This window comes from Oncorhynchus keta, unplaced genomic scaffold (assembly GCF_023373465.1).
Source record: "Oncorhynchus keta strain PuntledgeMale-10-30-2019 unplaced genomic scaffold, Oket_V2 Un_contig_37_pilon_pilon, whole genome shotgun sequence".
Classification (NCBI taxonomy): Eukaryota; Metazoa; Chordata; class Actinopteri; order Salmoniformes; family Salmonidae; genus Oncorhynchus; species Oncorhynchus keta.
The window spans coordinates 81,887-100,605 of NW_026287438.1; the positions used below are offsets into that span (position 1 = coordinate 81,887).

At 41.9% G+C, this 18,719-nt stretch overlaps 1 protein-coding gene across 1 annotated transcript in view; it reads right to left on the reverse strand.

The window, feature by feature from the left end:
* Positions 1-18,641, reverse strand: part of LOC118381007 (transcription initiation factor TFIID subunit 4-like) — a 72,703-nt gene extending 54,062 nt beyond the window's left edge. The window contains exons 1-2 of the mRNA XM_052508651.1: positions 17,274-18,641; positions 7,561-7,733 (exon numbers count right to left, since the gene is read on the reverse strand). Of these exons, the coding sequence (XP_052364611.1) occupies positions 7,561-7,733; positions 17,274-18,549 (1,449 nt within the window). The 5' untranslated portion in view covers positions 18,550-18,641. The remainder of the gene's footprint in view (positions 1-7,560; positions 7,734-17,273) is intronic.
* Between the last annotated feature and the right edge of the window lie 78 nt (positions 18,642-18,719).

Genomic DNA, 18,719 nt, shown 5'->3' on the forward strand with positions numbered 1-18,719 from the left:
AGGACTATTTGGCTCTATACCATTTTTATTTCATATACCTTGAACTATTGGATGTTATTGCCAGCCTAATCTCGGGAGTTGATAGGCTTGAAGTCATAAACAGCGCAATGCTTAAAGCACAGCGAAGAGCTGCTGGCAAATGCACGAAAGTGCTGTTTGAGTGAATGCTTAGGAGCCTGCTGCTGCCTACCACCACTCAGTCAGACTGCTCTATCAAATATCAAATCATAGACTTAATTATAATACACAGAAATACGAGACTTCACTAATTAATATGGTCAAATCCGGAAACTATCATTTCGAAAACAAAACGTTTATTCTTTCAGTGAAATACGGAACCGTTCTGTATTTTATCTAACGGGTGGCATCCCTAAGTTTAAATATTTCTGTTACATTGCACAACCTTCAATGTTATGTCATAATTATGTATAATACTGGCAAATTAATTACGGTCTTTGTTAAGAAGAAATGGTCTTCACACAGTTCCCAACGAGCCAGGTGGCCCAAACTGCTGCATATCTCCTGACTCTGCTTGCACAGAACGCAAGAGAAGTGACACAATTTCCCTTGTTAAAATAATTTCATGTTAGCAGGCAATATTAACTAAATATGCATGTTTAAAATATATAGTTGTGTATTGATTTTAAGAAAGGCATCGATGTTTATGGTTAGATACACATTGGTGCAACGAAAGTGCTTTTTTCGCGAATGCGCTTGTTAAATCATCACCCGTTTGGCAAAGTAGGCTGTGGTTCGATGATAAATTAACAGGCACCGCATCGATTATATGCAATGCAGGACAAGCTAGATAAACCAGTAATATAATCAACCAGGTGTAGTTAACTAGTGATTATGTCAAATTTGATTGTCTTTTATAAGATAAGTTTAATGCTTGCTAGCAACTTACCTTGGCTCCTTGCTGCATTCACGTAACAGGTAGTCAGCCTGCCACGCAGTCTCCTCATGGAGTACAATGTAATAAGCCATAATCGGTGTCCAAAAATGACAATTATCGATTGTTATGAAAACTTGAAAATGTCCCTAATTAATTGGCCATTCCGATTAATCGCACCATATGCTGGTGCGGTTGGCCCTGGGTTCCTCCTAATGCAAGACAATGCTAGACCTCTTGTGGCTGGGTCTTGAGCACATCTGGGACATCATGTCTCGCTCCATCCACCAACGCCACGTTGCACCACAGACTGTCCAGGAGTTGGTGGATGCTTTAGTTCAGGTCTGGGAGGAGATCCCTCAGGAGACCATCCGCCACCTCATCAGGAGCATGCCCGGGCGTTGTGGGGAGGTACGTGGAGGCCACACACACTACTGAGCCTAATTTTGACTTGTTTTTAGGGCATTACATCAAAGTTGAACCAGCCTGTAGTGTGGTTTTCCACTTTAATTTTGAGTGTGACTCCAAATCCAGACCTTCATGGGTTGATAAATTTGATTTCCATTGATCATTGTTGTGTGATTATGTTGTCAGCACATTCAACTATGTAAAGAAAAAAGTATTTAATAAGAATATTTCATTCATTCAGATCTAGGATGTGTTGTTTTAGTGTTCCCTTTATTTTTTTGAGCAGTGTATATATAAATATCACACACACACAGACACACACACAGCCGAGAGAGGGGAGAAGGGAGACAGGAAAGGGGGGAATGAAGGAGGAAATTAAGAGGGGAAAGGGGTTAGATGAAGAGGGCTCCTCCCTCCGAGTCTCTCCTTAGCAGAACGTTTTGTGGGCTCAAAGAATGTGCAGTTAGGTGGGAAGAGAATGGGGCTCACGAGGGGGGAAGAGCAGGGGAGTGCATCGCCCCACCAGCCATACCTTCATAACACATTTCTCATTCACCAGCTAAAGCGTTGTTAGCTTTTTAAACCAATCAGGCAGTTGGATGATGAATGATTTAACACTTGTCGAAGGAAGGAGCTCAGCTCGGAATGCCTTCCGTTTTCCCTCACGGTCACAGGAGAGACAGACAGCCTGACAGAGAGGAGAGGAGCACAGGAATAAACACCATTCCCTTTCATATTCCAGCTCCTCTTCTTTTCATGTGTTGATGTTTATGTCAATGCTTGCAGCTCACTAATCTGCTATCAGTGACAGTGTTGAACCTTCGATTCACTCTGAACCTAAATCACTATAACAACCAACTCTGCAATACCTTGTTACTGTGTTTATCTCAGGATGAGCAGGTAGGAAGAAGGATAACAAGTTCAGCAACTCAAAGATAACCGTCTTAATTTCTACGGCTCATGTGAAAATAATTCTGAGCTTACTGGTACTAGTTAGTGTATAGTGGTGCTGAGTCCTCCAGTAACAAACACGTACTTAGGTTATTACAATGCAATTACCATTTACATTGTAACGTATATATTTTTTATAATTCTAGAATTGTATAATTTTACAAATGAGTAACAATCTATTGACTTGCAATCACACAGAATTAGAGGCTAAATACTGGCATAATGCCACCCAAAGGTAATCAAAGGAAGTGCAATGCATTTTTGTTCAGCTGAAGTGTGCAAGTCAAGGAAATGCTGCCCCCTGGTGGTATTCATATGTTATTGTCTGCAGGAACCAGACAGGATATTTATTACATTTTTATTTCACCTTTATTTAACCAGGTAGGTGACGAATATGAAGCAAGGGCCAGCCAACACGAGCATACAGGTCCCAGTGGTGGGTAGTACAGTGGGGCAAAAAAGTATTTAGTCAGCCACCAATTGTGCAAGTGCAACTTAAAAAGATGAGAGATGCCTGTAATTTTCATCATAGGTACACTTCAACTATGACCGACAAAATTAGGAAAAAAATCTAGAAAATCACATTGTAGGATTTTTAATGAATTTGATGGTGGAAAATAAGTATTTGGTCAATAACAAAAGTTTATCTCAATACTTTGTTGGCAATGACAGAGGTCAAACGTTTTCTGTAAGTCTTCACAAGGTTTTCACACACTGTTGCTGGTATTTTGGCCCATTCCTCCATGCAGATCTCCTCTAGAGCAGTGATGTTTTGGGGCTGTTGCTGGGCAACATGGACTTTCAACTCCCTCCAAAGATTTTCTATGGGGTTGAGATCTGGAGACTGGGTTGGCCACTCCAGGACCTTGAAATGCTTCTTACAAAGCCACTCCTTCATTGCCGGGGCGGTGTGTTTGGGATCATTGACATTTCGAAAGACCCAGCCACGTTTCATTTTCAATGCCCTTGCTGATGGAAGGAGGTTTTCACTCAAAATCTCACGATACATGGCACCATTCATTCTTTCCTTTACACGGATCCGTCGTCCTGTTCCCTTTGCAGAAAAACAGCCCCAAGGCATGATGTTTCTACCCCCATGCTTCACAGTAGGTATGGTGTTCTTTGGATGCAACTCAGCATTCTTTGTCTTTCTCATTTTGTCTGTCATAGTTGAAGTGTACCTATGATGAAAATTACAGGCCTCTCTCATCTTTTTAAGTGGGAGAACTTGCACAATTGGTGGCTGACTAAATACTTTTTTGCCCCACTGTATATGGGAATTTGGTGGCAAAACTCCCCTGATATCTCATTTCAGTTCGTCAAATTGCCATTCTACAAACCCTTTCTGTTCAAAGTAGACACTTCGACAACAGAGTATACAAAATCAACTTTCGTCAAGCACAGTCAAGTTCAGCAGACACCTCTACTGACAAGTTGTCCAACAAGACTTGTGAAACATGTTAGTCCTCCTACCACATTCTGGACTCAATACAATAAGCTTCACAATGAATCAGAGGCGACAAAAAAATTAGCTGCCTGTTTGGCATGTTATTTTAGCATTAAGACGTGTCATATATCGGTTTGCAAACCATGTAAAAAAAATAATTTAAAAAATGAATAAATCTGCATACAAACATGGTCTCTTTTTTGCTTTCTTGAGTAAGGCAGCTCCAAAGTGCAGGTGTTTCAGCCTAGCTCAGAGCTTTCTGTCATGGAAGGGCAGCCATTCAAGGGGGCATTCAAGCCCCCTTGAAATGCTGACATAGATTTACATGATGAAGTGCCCATCTAAGAAGGCTCAAGGTCATTGGCCACAGATAAAATTACGTCAAATCACGTTATATTGTATCTACCGTAGCTTTGATTGGACTGATCATGTCAAAATCATACTTTCAAAATCTTAGCTGGCAAGCTAGACAAGCAGTCATCATCATGAATCAGATCGACAATCTACTGGCAAATCCTTTTCAATCATTGTCATATGAAGAGGAATTATAGATCAAATGAATCGGTGTTTATCGGCCATTGGACATAAACATTACACAACAAGTTAGAAATCGCAAATTCAACAATGAGTGGTTTGTAAGAAATCAGTGGATACCTGCAAGTGTCTAATTTGTGGTCCAAGTCTGGGTTTAAGGGTCTAATTTCCAAGATTAAAAAAATAAATATTCACACGCAATTACCATGGGTCAATTCAGCAACATGACTTCTGCTGCGTTCAAAACAACTGGAAACTCGGAACTGGGAAATCTCAAGACAACTGGGAACTCAGAAAAAAACGAGCTCAGACTGGGAAAATGTGTTTTCAACGGTCATCCAACTCGGAATTCCAAGTCGGGAAATTGGGTCTCTTTCTAGAGCTCCGACCTGAAGATCACTGACGTAATGATTCAACCTTGTTTTTTTTTCCAGAGTTCCCAGTTGTCCTGAAAGCACCATAAATCCAGAGAATGCCAGACTTTGATGACAAAGTTTTATGACAAAATTTGCCCACAAGGACCGCTGCGCCACCTTCCTGTTCAAGTGAGCAGCACAACAATGAGTCCAAAAATGTCTTGTATGCTGCTGCATACATTATGTAATATGACAGCGAGATATGCATACTGTAGCTAAGAAAGTAATACTAAGTGTATGTTGTGTAGTAAGCTGCGAGCAGACAGTGTGCCTCACCCTAATACATGTAGCCTATAGCCTGTCTTTGAGAAATATCCTTGAATATTGTAAGATATTTCATTGTCTGCTTATATGCCCCCTTCATTTATCCTACGATTCTGACTTGGTGTACAGGGAGAATACTGTAAGAAAGGCCCATGTTCTTAATTCTGACGCTGTACATTTCAAAGGTGATGAACAAATAGTTATATTGACTATGGTCGTCTTAGCTCGCTCATTAATGTCTTAATCGAAATAACGGATTGCCTCTTATCCGCTTATCATTCCCTTATGCCATAGTTTGTACATCTCAATTGTCAGTAGAAACCACATTTGTTTATGCAAGTCAGCCATATGAGCTTCACTGCCATTCAAAAGTTTGGGGTCAATTAGAAATGTCCTTGTTTTTAACTTCCTGACTGATGTCTTGAGATGTTGCTTCAATATATCCATAAAATTTTCCATCCTCATGATGCCATCTATTTTGTGAATTGCACCAGTCCCTCCTGCAGCAAAGCACCCCCACAACAACGTGAATCAACGTGCTTCATGGTTGGGATGGTGTTCTTCGGCTTGCAAGCCTCCCCCTTTTACCTCCAAAAATAACGATGATCATTATGGCCAAACAGTTCTATTACCCGCAAAACACCAGTCTCAACGTCAACAGTGACGAGGCGACTCTGGGATGCTGGCCTTCTAGGCAGAGTTCCTCTGTCCAGTGTCTCTGTTCTTTTGCCCATCTTAATATTTTATTTGTATTGGCCAGTCTAAGATATGGCTTTTTCTTTGCAACTCTGCCTAGAAGGCCAGCATCCCGTAGTAGCCTCTTCACCGTTGACGTTGAGACTGGTGTTTTGCGGGTACTTTTTAATTAAGCTGCCAGTTGAGGACTTGTGAGGCATCTGTTTCTCAAACTAGACACTCTAATGTACTTGACCTTTTGCTCAGTTGTGCACCGGGGCCTCCCACTCCTCTTTCTATTCTGGTTAGGTCCAGTTTGCGCTGTTCTGTGAAGGGAGTAGTACACAGTGTTGTACCCAATCTTCAGTTTCTTGGCAATTTCTCGCATGGAATAGCCTTCATTTCTCAGAACAAGAATAGACTGACGGTTTTCAGAAGAAAGTTATTTGTTTCTGGACATTTTGAGCCTGTAATCAAACTCACAAATGCTGATACTCCAGATACTCAACTAGTCTAATGAAGGCCAGTTTTATTGCTTCTTTAATCAGAACAACAGTTTTCAGCTGGGATAACATAATTGCAAAAGGGTTTTCTAATGATCAATTAGCCTTTTAAAATTATAAACTTGGATTAGCCAACACAATGTGCCATTGGAACACAGGAGTGACGGTTGCTGATAATGGGCCTCTGTACACCTACGTAGATATTCCATTAAAAAGCTGCCTTTTCCAGCTACAATAGTAATTTACAAGATTAACAATGTCTACACTGTATTTCTGATCAATTTGATGTTATTTTAATGGACAGAAAAATAGCTTTTCTTTCAAGGACATTTCTAAGTGACCCCAAACTTTTGAACAGTAGTGTTTTTTAAAAAGGCAGTAAATGAGGCTGAATGAACTGTTTCGTTTCCCAGACAAGGTTCTGCTGATGGTGTAGCGGTGTTAAGGATTCATGGTGCTGAAAAGAAAGCTCTGCTGTTGGGACAGCTTTATGTGGGCCCTAACAGTTTGTGGGCACCATTTGTCACCATTGTAGTGCAATTCATATATTGTTTATTGTTTTGTAGTGGCTTTGCTGGCATGCAAAAAATAAATTAAATGAATTTGCCCCACCAGGATTTATATGCTAAAATCACCACTGCAATGAATAATGTTTCCACAGGTGATAATAAGCACATTTCTATGAAATATTTAGCACCTCTTTAAATTTGAAAATAGGAGACCCAGAAGAGTCATTAAAATAAGGATCTTAATCCAGATCTACTGCTCTATCAAAATAATACTATATAATTACACATAAAACACAATACTAATGTAAAATATTTGGGTCAAATACAGACCAGTCTGGATAAAAGCTTGATTTTTAAAAAAGACCTGACAAATGTAACATGTCTAAACTGACATAATGTAAATCAGGTAGATTATATTTTGTTCACTAGTTTCAGCTGACAGTTTACACTATACGCATACAATGTTGTTATTACAGCAATTACAGTTACGAGAAGGACATAATGTAAAGTGTTACGATAACTATAAATCTCTTCCAATTGTCTCAGAGGCTTCAGTAATGTAAAGTGAGACTATAGAGACAGTTAGGTGGCAGGCTATAACCACTTCATCTCTTTTGATATCCTCAGGGAATGTGTCTGCATATATTTGACAGTCAAATTCTTTACTACTATACCTAATGGTAGAACCTAGCTACCTAGAGCAGCCCAGTGTGTAGATTAGTCTTCTATGAAATAGATTACCTCTTCAACATCCTATGCAATACAGGCCTTTCCATCATAAGGAATATCAAATGATGAGTTTCCCAAAAGCCAGCGGCTATATACATTCAGCAACTGTTTTTTTCAATGTAATGAACTAAATCCATCTTTTTGAATTAATATATCCCTCTGTGTAACTGATTCACTGAACAACTAAGGGCATGTTACACTGTGGTAGTGACAGTGGGGTAGTAACTCTTACCTGTAGGGTAGTTGCTCTGAAGGTGGCCCCTGCAGTGGGGGTGGCAGTTCGGGGGGAGATGTTGTTCTGGGCCTGGGCCTGGGCCTGGGCCTGGGCTTGGGCCTGTGCCTGGGCAAGGGCCTGCTGTGGGACCATCACCAGCTGACCCATCTCAGTGCGCACTAACACCATTCCTAGAGTGCAGACAGAGCAATCACACACAATATATTCAGTCAAAGTCATTACACTGACATAAAAGGCACCTGGGCTGGCTGTCAATGAAATGCACTTATTACAGTCACATAGTGACTCTAGAAAGTGACAAGGAGACCAGTGACAAGGAGATCACGTTGGATTGATGAAACAGTAGAATCAATTCTGATGTTCATTCTGATTTCCTAATGCGATGTGCAATCTGCCCATGAGAGCAGTACATTCCATTTACATCAGCATCAAATAGAATGAGAAATGATAGAGCTTTTATTACACAGTGTATCTGTTACTGAACATAAATGCCTCAAACAGATTTCCATAAGCCTCCTCTAGATTAACTCAGACTCTGAGAAAATGTAACTATATTATATTACAATGTTTTCACTAACACACAAAAGCTACTTTAATCACTGAACATTTTGGGTTGGCTAATGTGTATGCTATAAGAGTAATGTCCAGACACAAGTAGGCCCTATGTGACTTAAAATGTGTAGATCTCTGCGGAGGAACAACTGAAACTGCAACATACCAGCCTGCATCTCCCTGCTGGTTTGCCTCTGAAGCTAAGCAGGGTTGGTCCTGGTCAGTCCCTGGATGGGATACCAGATAGTGTTGGAGGGCCAGTAAGAGGCACTCTTTCCTCTGGTCTTAAAAATATCCCAATGCCCCAAGGCAGTGATTTGGGACATTGCCCTGTGTAGGGTGCAGAATTTTGGATGGGATGTTAAACAGATGTCCTGACTCTCTGGCTGCGTTTACACAGGAAGCTCAATTCTGAAATGCTTTCCACTAATTGGTCTTTTGCCCAATCACATCAGATCCTTTCACATCAAATTCCTCTAAGGCAGGGTTCCCCAAACTCAGTCCTGGGGTCCTGAATTTAAAATACAGTAGATTCAATGTAGATATTTTGTTACTGGCCTACAAGCAATACCCAATAATTTCAAAGTGGAATTATGTTTTTCTAAATGTTACAAATGAATTAAAAATTAAATGCTGAAATTTATTGAGTCAATAAGTATTCAACCCCTTTGTTATAGCAAGCCTAAATAAATTCTGGAGTAAAAATGTGCTTAAGAAGTCACATAATAAGTTGCATGGACTCACTCTGTGTTCAATAATAGTGTTTAACATGATGTTTTATGATTACCTCATCTCTGTACCCATGCATACAATTATCTGTAAATTCCCTCAGTCAAGCAGTGCATTTCAAACACAGATTCAACAAAGACCTGGGAGTTTTTCCAATGCCTCGCAAAGAAGGGCACCTATTGGTAGATGTGTAAAGATTTTTAAAAAGCAGACATTGAATATCCCTTTGAGCATGGTGAAGTTATTAACTACACTTTGGATGGTGTATCAATACACCCAGTCACAAAGATACAGGCGTCCTTCCTAACTGAGTTAATGGAGAGGAAGGAAACTGCTCAGGGATTTCACCATGAGGCCAAAGCAGACGTTAAAACAGTAAAAGTTGAATGGCTGTGATAGCAGAAAACTGAGGATGAACAAACAACATTGTAGTTACTCCACAATACTAACCTAATTGACAGAGTGAAAATAATGAAGCCTGTACATCAGAGAAGGCTGGTGGGAGGAGCTAAAAGAGGACAGGCTCATTGTAATGTCTAGAATTGAATAAATGGAATGGCGTCAAACATGTGGTTTCCATTTGGTTGATGTGTTTGAACCCGTTCCATCAATTCCATTCCGGTCTTTGCATGGATTCATTCACTGTTCATTTAGCGCTTGCAAACACATGGAGACCTAATCATGTGCCACGCTGAGCACATATGCAGCACTCACAGTGGATTGTCTTCAGGCATGTATTGGTGAGATGAGATGCAATATGGTCTAGCGGTTGAGAAATGCTCATAAACTCATGAATTGCCAGACAGTGATGTGCTCTGGGCCAGGAGTTCCCTGCACTCCATGAAACTTCTCTTCTCCATTGAACTGAGGTTAAAATTATTCTGCAAATCAGAATATATCATATCAGAGGTATGCATATCCTGCTATTTGTTTATTTTAAAATGTGTAACTTTGAGAGCATTATATGACAGTGGCAAGTCTAATCTCCACTAGAGCTGGGCGATATGGACAAAAATCAATATTGCAATAAATTGCCTGAATTGATGCAATAACGATAAATAAACCTATAAGTTAATAATATTAATGTGTGTCAGTTTTTTTTTAAATCATCCTCTAAACTACTACTAGTTTGATGGTTGTAGCCATCAATTGTCCCAGTAACAATCACCCATATTAGTAAACTTATTTCATTTCAAACTTCACATTTCTCTAATATAGGCTACTTATAGTAATGAACAAAATCAGCAAAATGCCTGCGATAAGTGATCAGTATTGTCAGTGTCGATCATTTTCATATTTTTTTAATAGTCCCTATTCTTATTCTCTACTGAGTCAAAGTTTTTGAGCAGCATTCTCGACTGAGTCAAAGTTTTTAAGCCAAGTTAATAAACAGATCACCGACCATTTCGAATCCCACCGTACCTTCTCCACTAGGCAATCTGGTTTCCGAGCTGGTCATGGGTGCACCTCAGCCACGCTCAAGGTTCTAAACGATATCATAACCACCATCGATAAAAGACAGTACTGTGCAGCCGTCTTCATCGACCTGGCCAAGGCTTTTGACCTGGCCAAGGCTTTCGAGGTGTCAATCACCTCATTCTTATTGGCAGACTCAATAGCCTTGGCTTCTCAAATGACTGCCTCACCTCATTCACCAACTACTTCTCAGATAGAGTTCAGTGTGTCAAATCGGAGGGCCTGTTGTCCGGACCTCTGGCAGTCTCTATGGGGGTGCCACAGGGTTCAATTCTCGGGCCGACTCCTTTCTCTGTATATATCAATGATGTCACTCTTGCTGCTGGTGATTCTCTGATCCACTGCTTTAAACTGTTTTTAAATGCTAGTAAAACTAAGTGCATGCTCTTCAACCGATTGCTGCCCACACCCTCCCACCCGACTAGCATCACTACTCTGGACGGTTCTGACCTAGAATATGTGGACAACTACAAATACCTAGGTGTCTGGCTAGACTGTAAACTATCCTTCCAGACTCACATTAAGAATCTCCAATCCAAAATTAAATCTAGAATTGGCTTCCTATTTCGCAACAAAGCCTCCTTCACTCATGCCGCCAAACATATCCTCGTAAAAATGACCATCCTACCAATCCTTGACTTCGGCGATGTCATTTACAAAATAGCCCCCAACACTCTACTCAGCAAACTGGATGTAGTCTATCACAGTGCCATCCGTTTTATCACCAAAAGCCCCAAATACTACCCACCACTGCGACCTGTATGCTCTTATTGGCTGGCGCTCACTACGTATCCATCGCCAAACCCACTGGCTCCAGGCCATCTATAAGTGTTTGCTAGGTAAAGCCCCCATAGCAACACCCACCCATAGCACACACTCCGGCAGGTATATTGCACTGGTCATCCCCAAAGCCAACACTTCCTTTGGCCGTCTTTCCTTCCAGGTCTCTGTTGCCAATGACTGGAACGAATTGCAAAAATCTCTGAAGCTGGAGTCTTATATCTCCCTCCCTAACTTTAAGCATCAGCTGTTTGAGCAGCTTACCGATCACTGTACCTGTACACAGCCAATCTGTAAATAGCACACCCATATTATTACTTACCCTCTTGTTCTTTTGCACCCAAGAATCTCTACTTGCACATTCATCATCTGCACATCTATCACTACAGTATTAATGCTAAATTGTAATTATTGTACATAAACTTTTCTATTTGTATTTTATTTTGTGTTATTGACTGCATATTTGTTTATGTGTAACTCTGTGTTGTTTTTATCGCACTGCTTTGCTTTATCTTGGCCAGGTCGCAGTTGTAAATGAGAACTTGTTCTCAACTGGCCTACCTGGTTAAATAAAGGTGAAATTAAAAAAATATAAAAAATAATGAGTGCATACAAAATGCATGAGTAGGCCTATCCATCTGCTGGGCAAACACAGTGATATTTTTTCTTGAAGAACTTGAGTTGCTCTTTCACGTGCCTCATGCAGCTCATTGTAACAACTTTGAGAGATGAATACCAATAGAGGAGATCATGTCTGGTGTTTTTTATGTCCTGCCATTACATTAAACTTGCCCATTGGCAAAATACAGTGGGGCAAAAAAGTATTTAGTCAGCCACCAATTGTGCAAGTTCTCCCACTTAAAAAGATGAGGGAGGCCTGTAATTTTCATCATAGGTACTTTTCAACTATGACAGACAAAATGAGGAAAACAAATCCAGAAAATCACATTGTAGGATTTTTAATGAATTTATTTGTAAATTATGGTGGAAAATAAGTATTTGGTCACCTACAAACAAGCAAGATTTCTGGCTCTCACAGACCTGTAACTTGTTCTTTAAGAGGCTCCTCTGTCCTCCACTCGTTACCTGTATTAATGGCACCTGTTTGAACTTGTTATCAGTATAAAAGACACCTGTCCACAACCTCAAACAGTCACACTCCAAACTCCACTATGGCCAAGACAAAAGAGCTGTCAAAGGACACCAGAAACAAAATTGTAGACTTGCACCAGGCTGGGAAGACTGAATCTGCAATAGGTAAGCAGCTTGGTTTGAAGAAATCAACTGTGGAAGCAATTATTAGGAAATGGAAGACATACAAGACCACTGATAATCTCCCTCGATCTGGGGCTCCACGCAAGATCTCACCCCGTGGGGTCAAAATGATCACAAGAACGGTGAGCAAAAATCCCAGAACCACACGGGGGGACCTAGTGAATGACCTGCAGAGAGCTTGGACCAAAGTAACAAAGCCTACCATCAGTAACACACTACGCTGCCAGGGACTCAAATCCTGCAGTGCTAGGCGTGTCCCCCTGCTTAAGCCAGTACATGTCCAGGCCCGTCTGAAGTTTGCTAGAGAGCATTTGGATGATCCAGAAGAAGAGTGGGAGAATGTCATATGGTCAGATCAAATCAAAATATAACTTTTTGGGAAAACTCAACTCGTCGTGTTTGGAGGACAAAGAATGCTGAGTTGCATCCAAAGAACACCATACCTACTGTGAAGCATGGGGGTGGAAACATCATGCTTTGGGGATGTTTTTCTGCAAAGGGACCAGGATGACTGATCCGTGTAAAAGAAAGAATGAATGGGGCCATGTATCGTGAGATTTTGAGTGAAAACCTCCTTCCATCAGCAAGGGCAGTGAAGATGAAACGTGGCAGGGTCTTTCAGCATGACAATGATCCCAAACACACTGCCCCGGCAACGAAGGAGCGGCTTTGTAAGAAGCATTTCAATGTCCTGGAGTGGCCTAGCCAGTCTCCAGATCTCAACCCCATAGAAAATCTTTGGAGGGAGTTGAAAGTCTGTGTTGCCCAGCAACAGCCCCAAAACATCACTGCTCTAGAGGAGATCTGCATGGAGGAATGGGCCAAAATACCAGCAACAGTGTGTTCCCATAGCAACGATAAAAACATTCCCTAATCAGAAACCGTGGATTGATGGCAGCATTCGCGTGAAACTGAAAGCGCGAACCACTGCTTTTAATCAGGGCAAGGTGTCTGGCAACATGACCGAATACAAACAGTGCAGCTATTCCCTCCGCAAGGCTATTAAACAAGCTAAGCGTCAGTACAGAGACAAAGTGGAATCTCAATTCAATGGCTCAGACACAAGAGGCATGTGGCAGGGTCTACAGTCAATCACGGACTACAAGAAGAAACCCAGCCCAGTCACGGACCAGGATGTCTTGCTCCCAGGCAGACTAAATAACTTTTTCTCTCCTTCACTGCAGCCGAGGTGAGTAAGACATTTAAACGTGTTAACCCTCGCAAGGCTGCAGGCCCAGACGGCATCCCTAGCCGCGCCCTCAGAGCATGCGCAGACCAGCTGGACGGTGTGTTTACGGACATATTCAATCAATCCCTATACCAGTCTGCTGTTCCCACATGCTTCAAGAGGGCCACCATTGTTCCTGTTCCCAAGAAAGCTAAGGTAACTGAGCTAAACGACTACCGCCCCGTAGCACTCACTTCCGTCATCATGAAGTGCTTTGAGAGACTAGTCAAGGACCATATCACCTCCACCCTACCTGACACCCTAGACCCACTCCAATTTGCTTACCGCCCAAATAGTTCCACAGATGATGCAATCTCAACCACACTGCACACTGCCCTAACCCACCTGGACAAGAGGAATACCTATGTGAGAATGCTGTTCATCGACTACAGCTCGGCATTCAACACCATAGTACCCTCCAAGCTCGTCATCAAGCTCGAGACCCTGGGTCTCGACCCCGCCCTGTGCAACTGGGTACTGGACTTCCTGACGGGCCGCCCCCAGGTGGTGAGGGTAGGCAAGAACATCTCCTCCCCGCTGAACCTCAACACGGGGGCCCCACAAGGGTGCGTTCTGAGCCCTCTCCTGTACTCCCTGTTCACCCACGACTGCGTGGCCACGCATGCCTCCAACTCAATCATCAAGTTTGCGGACGACACAACAGTGGTAGGCTTGATTACCAACAACGACGAGACGGCCTACAGGGAGGAGGTGAGGGCCCTCGGAGTGTGGTGTCAGGAAAATAACCTCACACTCAACGTCAACAAAACTAAGGAGATGATTGTGGACTTCAGGAAACAGCAGAGGGAACACCCCCCTATCCACATCGATGGAACAGTAGTGGAGAGGGTAGCAAGTTTTAAGTTCCTCGGCATACACATCACAGACAAACTGAATTGGTCCACTCACACTGACAGCGTCGTGAAGAAGGCGCAGCAGCGCCTCTTCAACCTCAGGAGGCTGAAGAAATTCAGCTTGTCACCAAAAGCACTCACAAACTTCTACAGATGCACAATCGAGAGCATCCTGGCGGGCTGTATCACCACCGCCTGGTACGGCAACTGCTCCGCCCTCAACCGTAAGGCTCTCCAGAGGGTAGTGAGGTCTGCACAACGCATCACCGGGGGCAAACTACCTGCCCTCCAGGACACCTACACCACCCGGTGTTACAGGAAGGCCATAAAGATCATCAAGGACATCAACCACCCGAACCACTGCCTGTTCACCCCGCTATCATCCAGAAGGCGAGGTCAGTACAGGTGCATCAAAGCTGGGACCGAGAGACTGAAAAACAGCTTCTATCTCAAGGCCATCAGACTGTTAAACAGCCACCACTAACATTGAGTGGCTGCTGCCAACACACTGTCATTGATACTGACCCAACTCCAGCCACTTTAATAATGGGAATTGATGGGAAATGATGTAAATATATCACTAGCCACTTTAAACAATGCTACCTTATATAATGTTACTTACCCTACATTATTCATCTCATATGCATACGTATATACTGTACTCTACATCATCGACTGCATCCTTATGTAATACATGTATCACTAGCCACTTTAACTATGCCACTTTGTTTACTTTGTCTACATACTCATCTCATATGTATATACTGTACTCGATACCATCTACTGTATGCTGCTCTGTACCATCACTCAGTCATATATCCTTATGTACATATTCTTTATCCCCTTACACTGTGTATAAGACAGTAGTTTTGGAATTGTTAGTTAGATTACTTGTTGGTTATCACTGCATTGTCGGAACTAGAAGCACAAGCATTTCGCTACACTCGCATTAACATCTGCTAACCATGTGTATGTGACAAATAAAATTTGATTTGATTTGAAAACCTTGTGAAGACTTAAGAGAAAACGTTTGACCTCTGTCATTGCCAACAAAGGGTATATAACAAAGTATTGAGGGTAAACTTTTGTTATTGACCAAATACTTATTTTCCACCATAATTTGCAAATAAATTCATTAAAAATCCTACAATGTGATTTTCTGGATTTTCTTTCCTCATTTTGTCGGTCATAGTTGAAGTATGATGAAACGTTCAGGCATCTCTCATCTTTTTAAGTGGGAGAACTTGCACAATTGGTGGCTGACTAAATACTTTTTTGCCCCATTGTATGTGCATGCTTGTGATGTCAGAAAAATCATTTGATTGGGTGATATCAAACAGATGCGTGGAACTTTCTTAGAACTGGAATGATGCATGCCATTCTGTACTGTGTTCTGTCATATTGTCAATGCCATTGAAATATACTGTATATTATATTCAGTATACCAGTAGGCATTTTTGTCACCATACCAACTGAGCAGCGAACATCTTGCTCACATGCAGTCTTGGTTGTGATCTTTGTGTTGCGTTGATAGTGGGTGTCATGAATCATGTAATAACTTTATTCAATTTCAGATATTTCTACAACATTATACAGAATTAACCTAAAATCAATACAGATGTAAAGGATATGTTTTTTTTTTGTTTTTACAACCATATCTTATTTTTAAATGGAAATTGGATGTTGTAGGGTACAAACAACTTTTTTTTGTGATTTCACATGTTTGAGAAACTTACAGCCAACAACAAATCACTTTCTCATCTGTTTTGTGTAATACGGGGCCCCCGAACAAGCACGAACAAAGGCTCCAGAAACAAGCAAATACGTCCTCTTAGAAGAAAAAAACAAAGCTCTCAGTATAGTGACGCAGTTCTTTAGATGTTGTACACAAATTGTCATTCCAAACTTTATCCGCAATGTTATATTCCCTTTTGCACAACTCGAGCTGTTTCCTCTATCCAGCTGTTCCATTCTCCATGTAGCCTGCCCCTACAGGTATCTGCCAAAATAAAGGAAACACCAACATAAAGCATTTTAATAGCACGTTGGGACACCACGAGAAGCAAGAACAGCTTCAATGTGCCTTGGCATAGATTCTACAAGGGCCTGGAACTTCCTGTGTGTAAGAACCCATGCTTTCAGTACACTTTGTATCCATCATTTACTCAAGTGTTTCCTTTATTTTGGCGGTTACCTGTAAAATGGACAGAAATGTATCGCTCGAAGCCACAACAAAGTGTCTATAATGTTGCGGACAAAGTTCGGAATGGCACAATTTCATATGTAAAATATCTAAAAGACCTGCATCACTATACTGACAAAAAGGGAAGCATTTGTTTTTGGAGCCTTTGTTCGTGTTTTTTCAGGGCCCCTATACTACACAACGAGGAGAAGAGATTTGCTGTTTGGGGCAAGTTTCTCAAAAACATGTGAAATCACACAAAAGGTGTCTGGACCCTTCTATAAGATGACATTTACATCAGAAATAGAGATTTTGTTGTAAAAACGAGTTCTCCTTTAATCTGTATAGAATTTACAGATGTAATCTGTATTGACAGGTGTTTTATCAAATGAATGCTACTTTGCCCAAAGCACATTCAGAATCTGCTGCATCTTTGGGAATCTTCAGGAAGTGAACAGGGAAATGAAGGAACACATCACATGTCCAGGTAATGATTTACATTAAAGTACACAATTGATGTAATGACAAAGCACAGGACTCTCAAAAAGACCTGCCCAGTTTCATTGTTTTGATATGAGCAGATTTCCCCGCTCTGATTTGAAGAGAAGAGCAATTCATCCTTCTAACACCTTACCGGGTGGGATGGTAAACCCAGGAGGCAGTTGAATGGTCGTCTGTGGTTGTTGGGGGGGTCTGACAATCAGCTGGGGGGCTACAGTCCTTTGAGCTGCTGGGACTCCCGGTCGAAGCAGAGGCTGTGTAGCTGTGGTCACAGCCGGTGACCTTACCATTCCAACAGTTGTTGTTTGTCCAACAACATTGACAGCAGGCTTTGCTATGACATGACTTGCAGTAGTCGCCGCTGCTATGTTGGAAACGGCAGAGGGAGAGGAAACAGAGTTTATTACGGAATTGACAACACCTAACGGACTGGACATTACTATTTTGGACTGTACGGGAGCGTCCGACTTCGCTTCAGAACCCTCTTTTTTGTGGTTCACTTGCGAAGCTGCTGCAGAAGTGATCGGTCCTATCGCGCCCTGTTTAACCAAGGCCGAGACGGTAGTGCCATTTCCATTATGCGCGATGCTCGCTACAATGTGACTTGGTAGTCTTTGCAAAGCAATAGTAGGAGTCCCCTTATCCAGGGGAATCGCTGATTGAGTTGAAGAAATTCTGGAGTTAGACAAAGTGAAATTCGTCGTATTTACACAAGATGTAACGTCAACGGTCCGACTTGAGTTTGCTGCACTTGCACTGCTAATCAACGCAGCAGTTCCCGCCGCAGGGGGATTATTCCTTGACGTTAGCGCTCCTCTGGTACCGTTCAAACTCTGTATTCCCGCGGATGCACTCCGTAACGATGCAGTTATACGTTTTCTTGGATGATCGACAATGTCTGTTGATGTCTGACCTGAAGCCAGAGCGGAACCTCGGCTGGTGGTAGTGCTGTTGATGCTGTTGACAAGCGGAGAAGTTGCTACACCACCAAATGCAGGTAGTGTTGTGATAGATGATGTTCCATGTGATTGCAAACCGCTCTTGGTAGCGTTTACTCCAGTCCCTGAAGTGGTGGAAGCTTCCTCAAAGGACGGAATAGAACTCAGCGAAGAAGATGTGACAGTTTTCTCTAAGCTAATTTCTTTAGAGTTTATCTCCTGGTGCATCCCAGCTTTATGTTGTCCTTGTTGCTGCTGTACTAGTGTAGTACCCACTTGGGCTGGTAGCGTTTTCCCTAAGTGATGGTTTGCAGTGCATGTAGACCCAGCACCTCTGTTTTCCGACTGAGTATGTGCAGGGCTGCTTTGTCCAACAAGTTGTGACTCCAAAGAGCCCACTAAATCGTTCACAGCTTTTTCATCCACCTCAGAAAATAACATATCTTCCAGTGGGTCGGAGGTGCTCGCCATCTTTGATCATAGATCGCTGTCTAAAAAAAAAAGTGTAAATTAGTGAAATGCGCATGCGTGTTACTAGGCATTGTGGGAATTAATCTGACGTCAAAGAGCCAATATTTATGGTTGTTTTTTTTCCAAATTTCATTGATTAATAAATGTATTACTAAACAAAAATTGTTTAG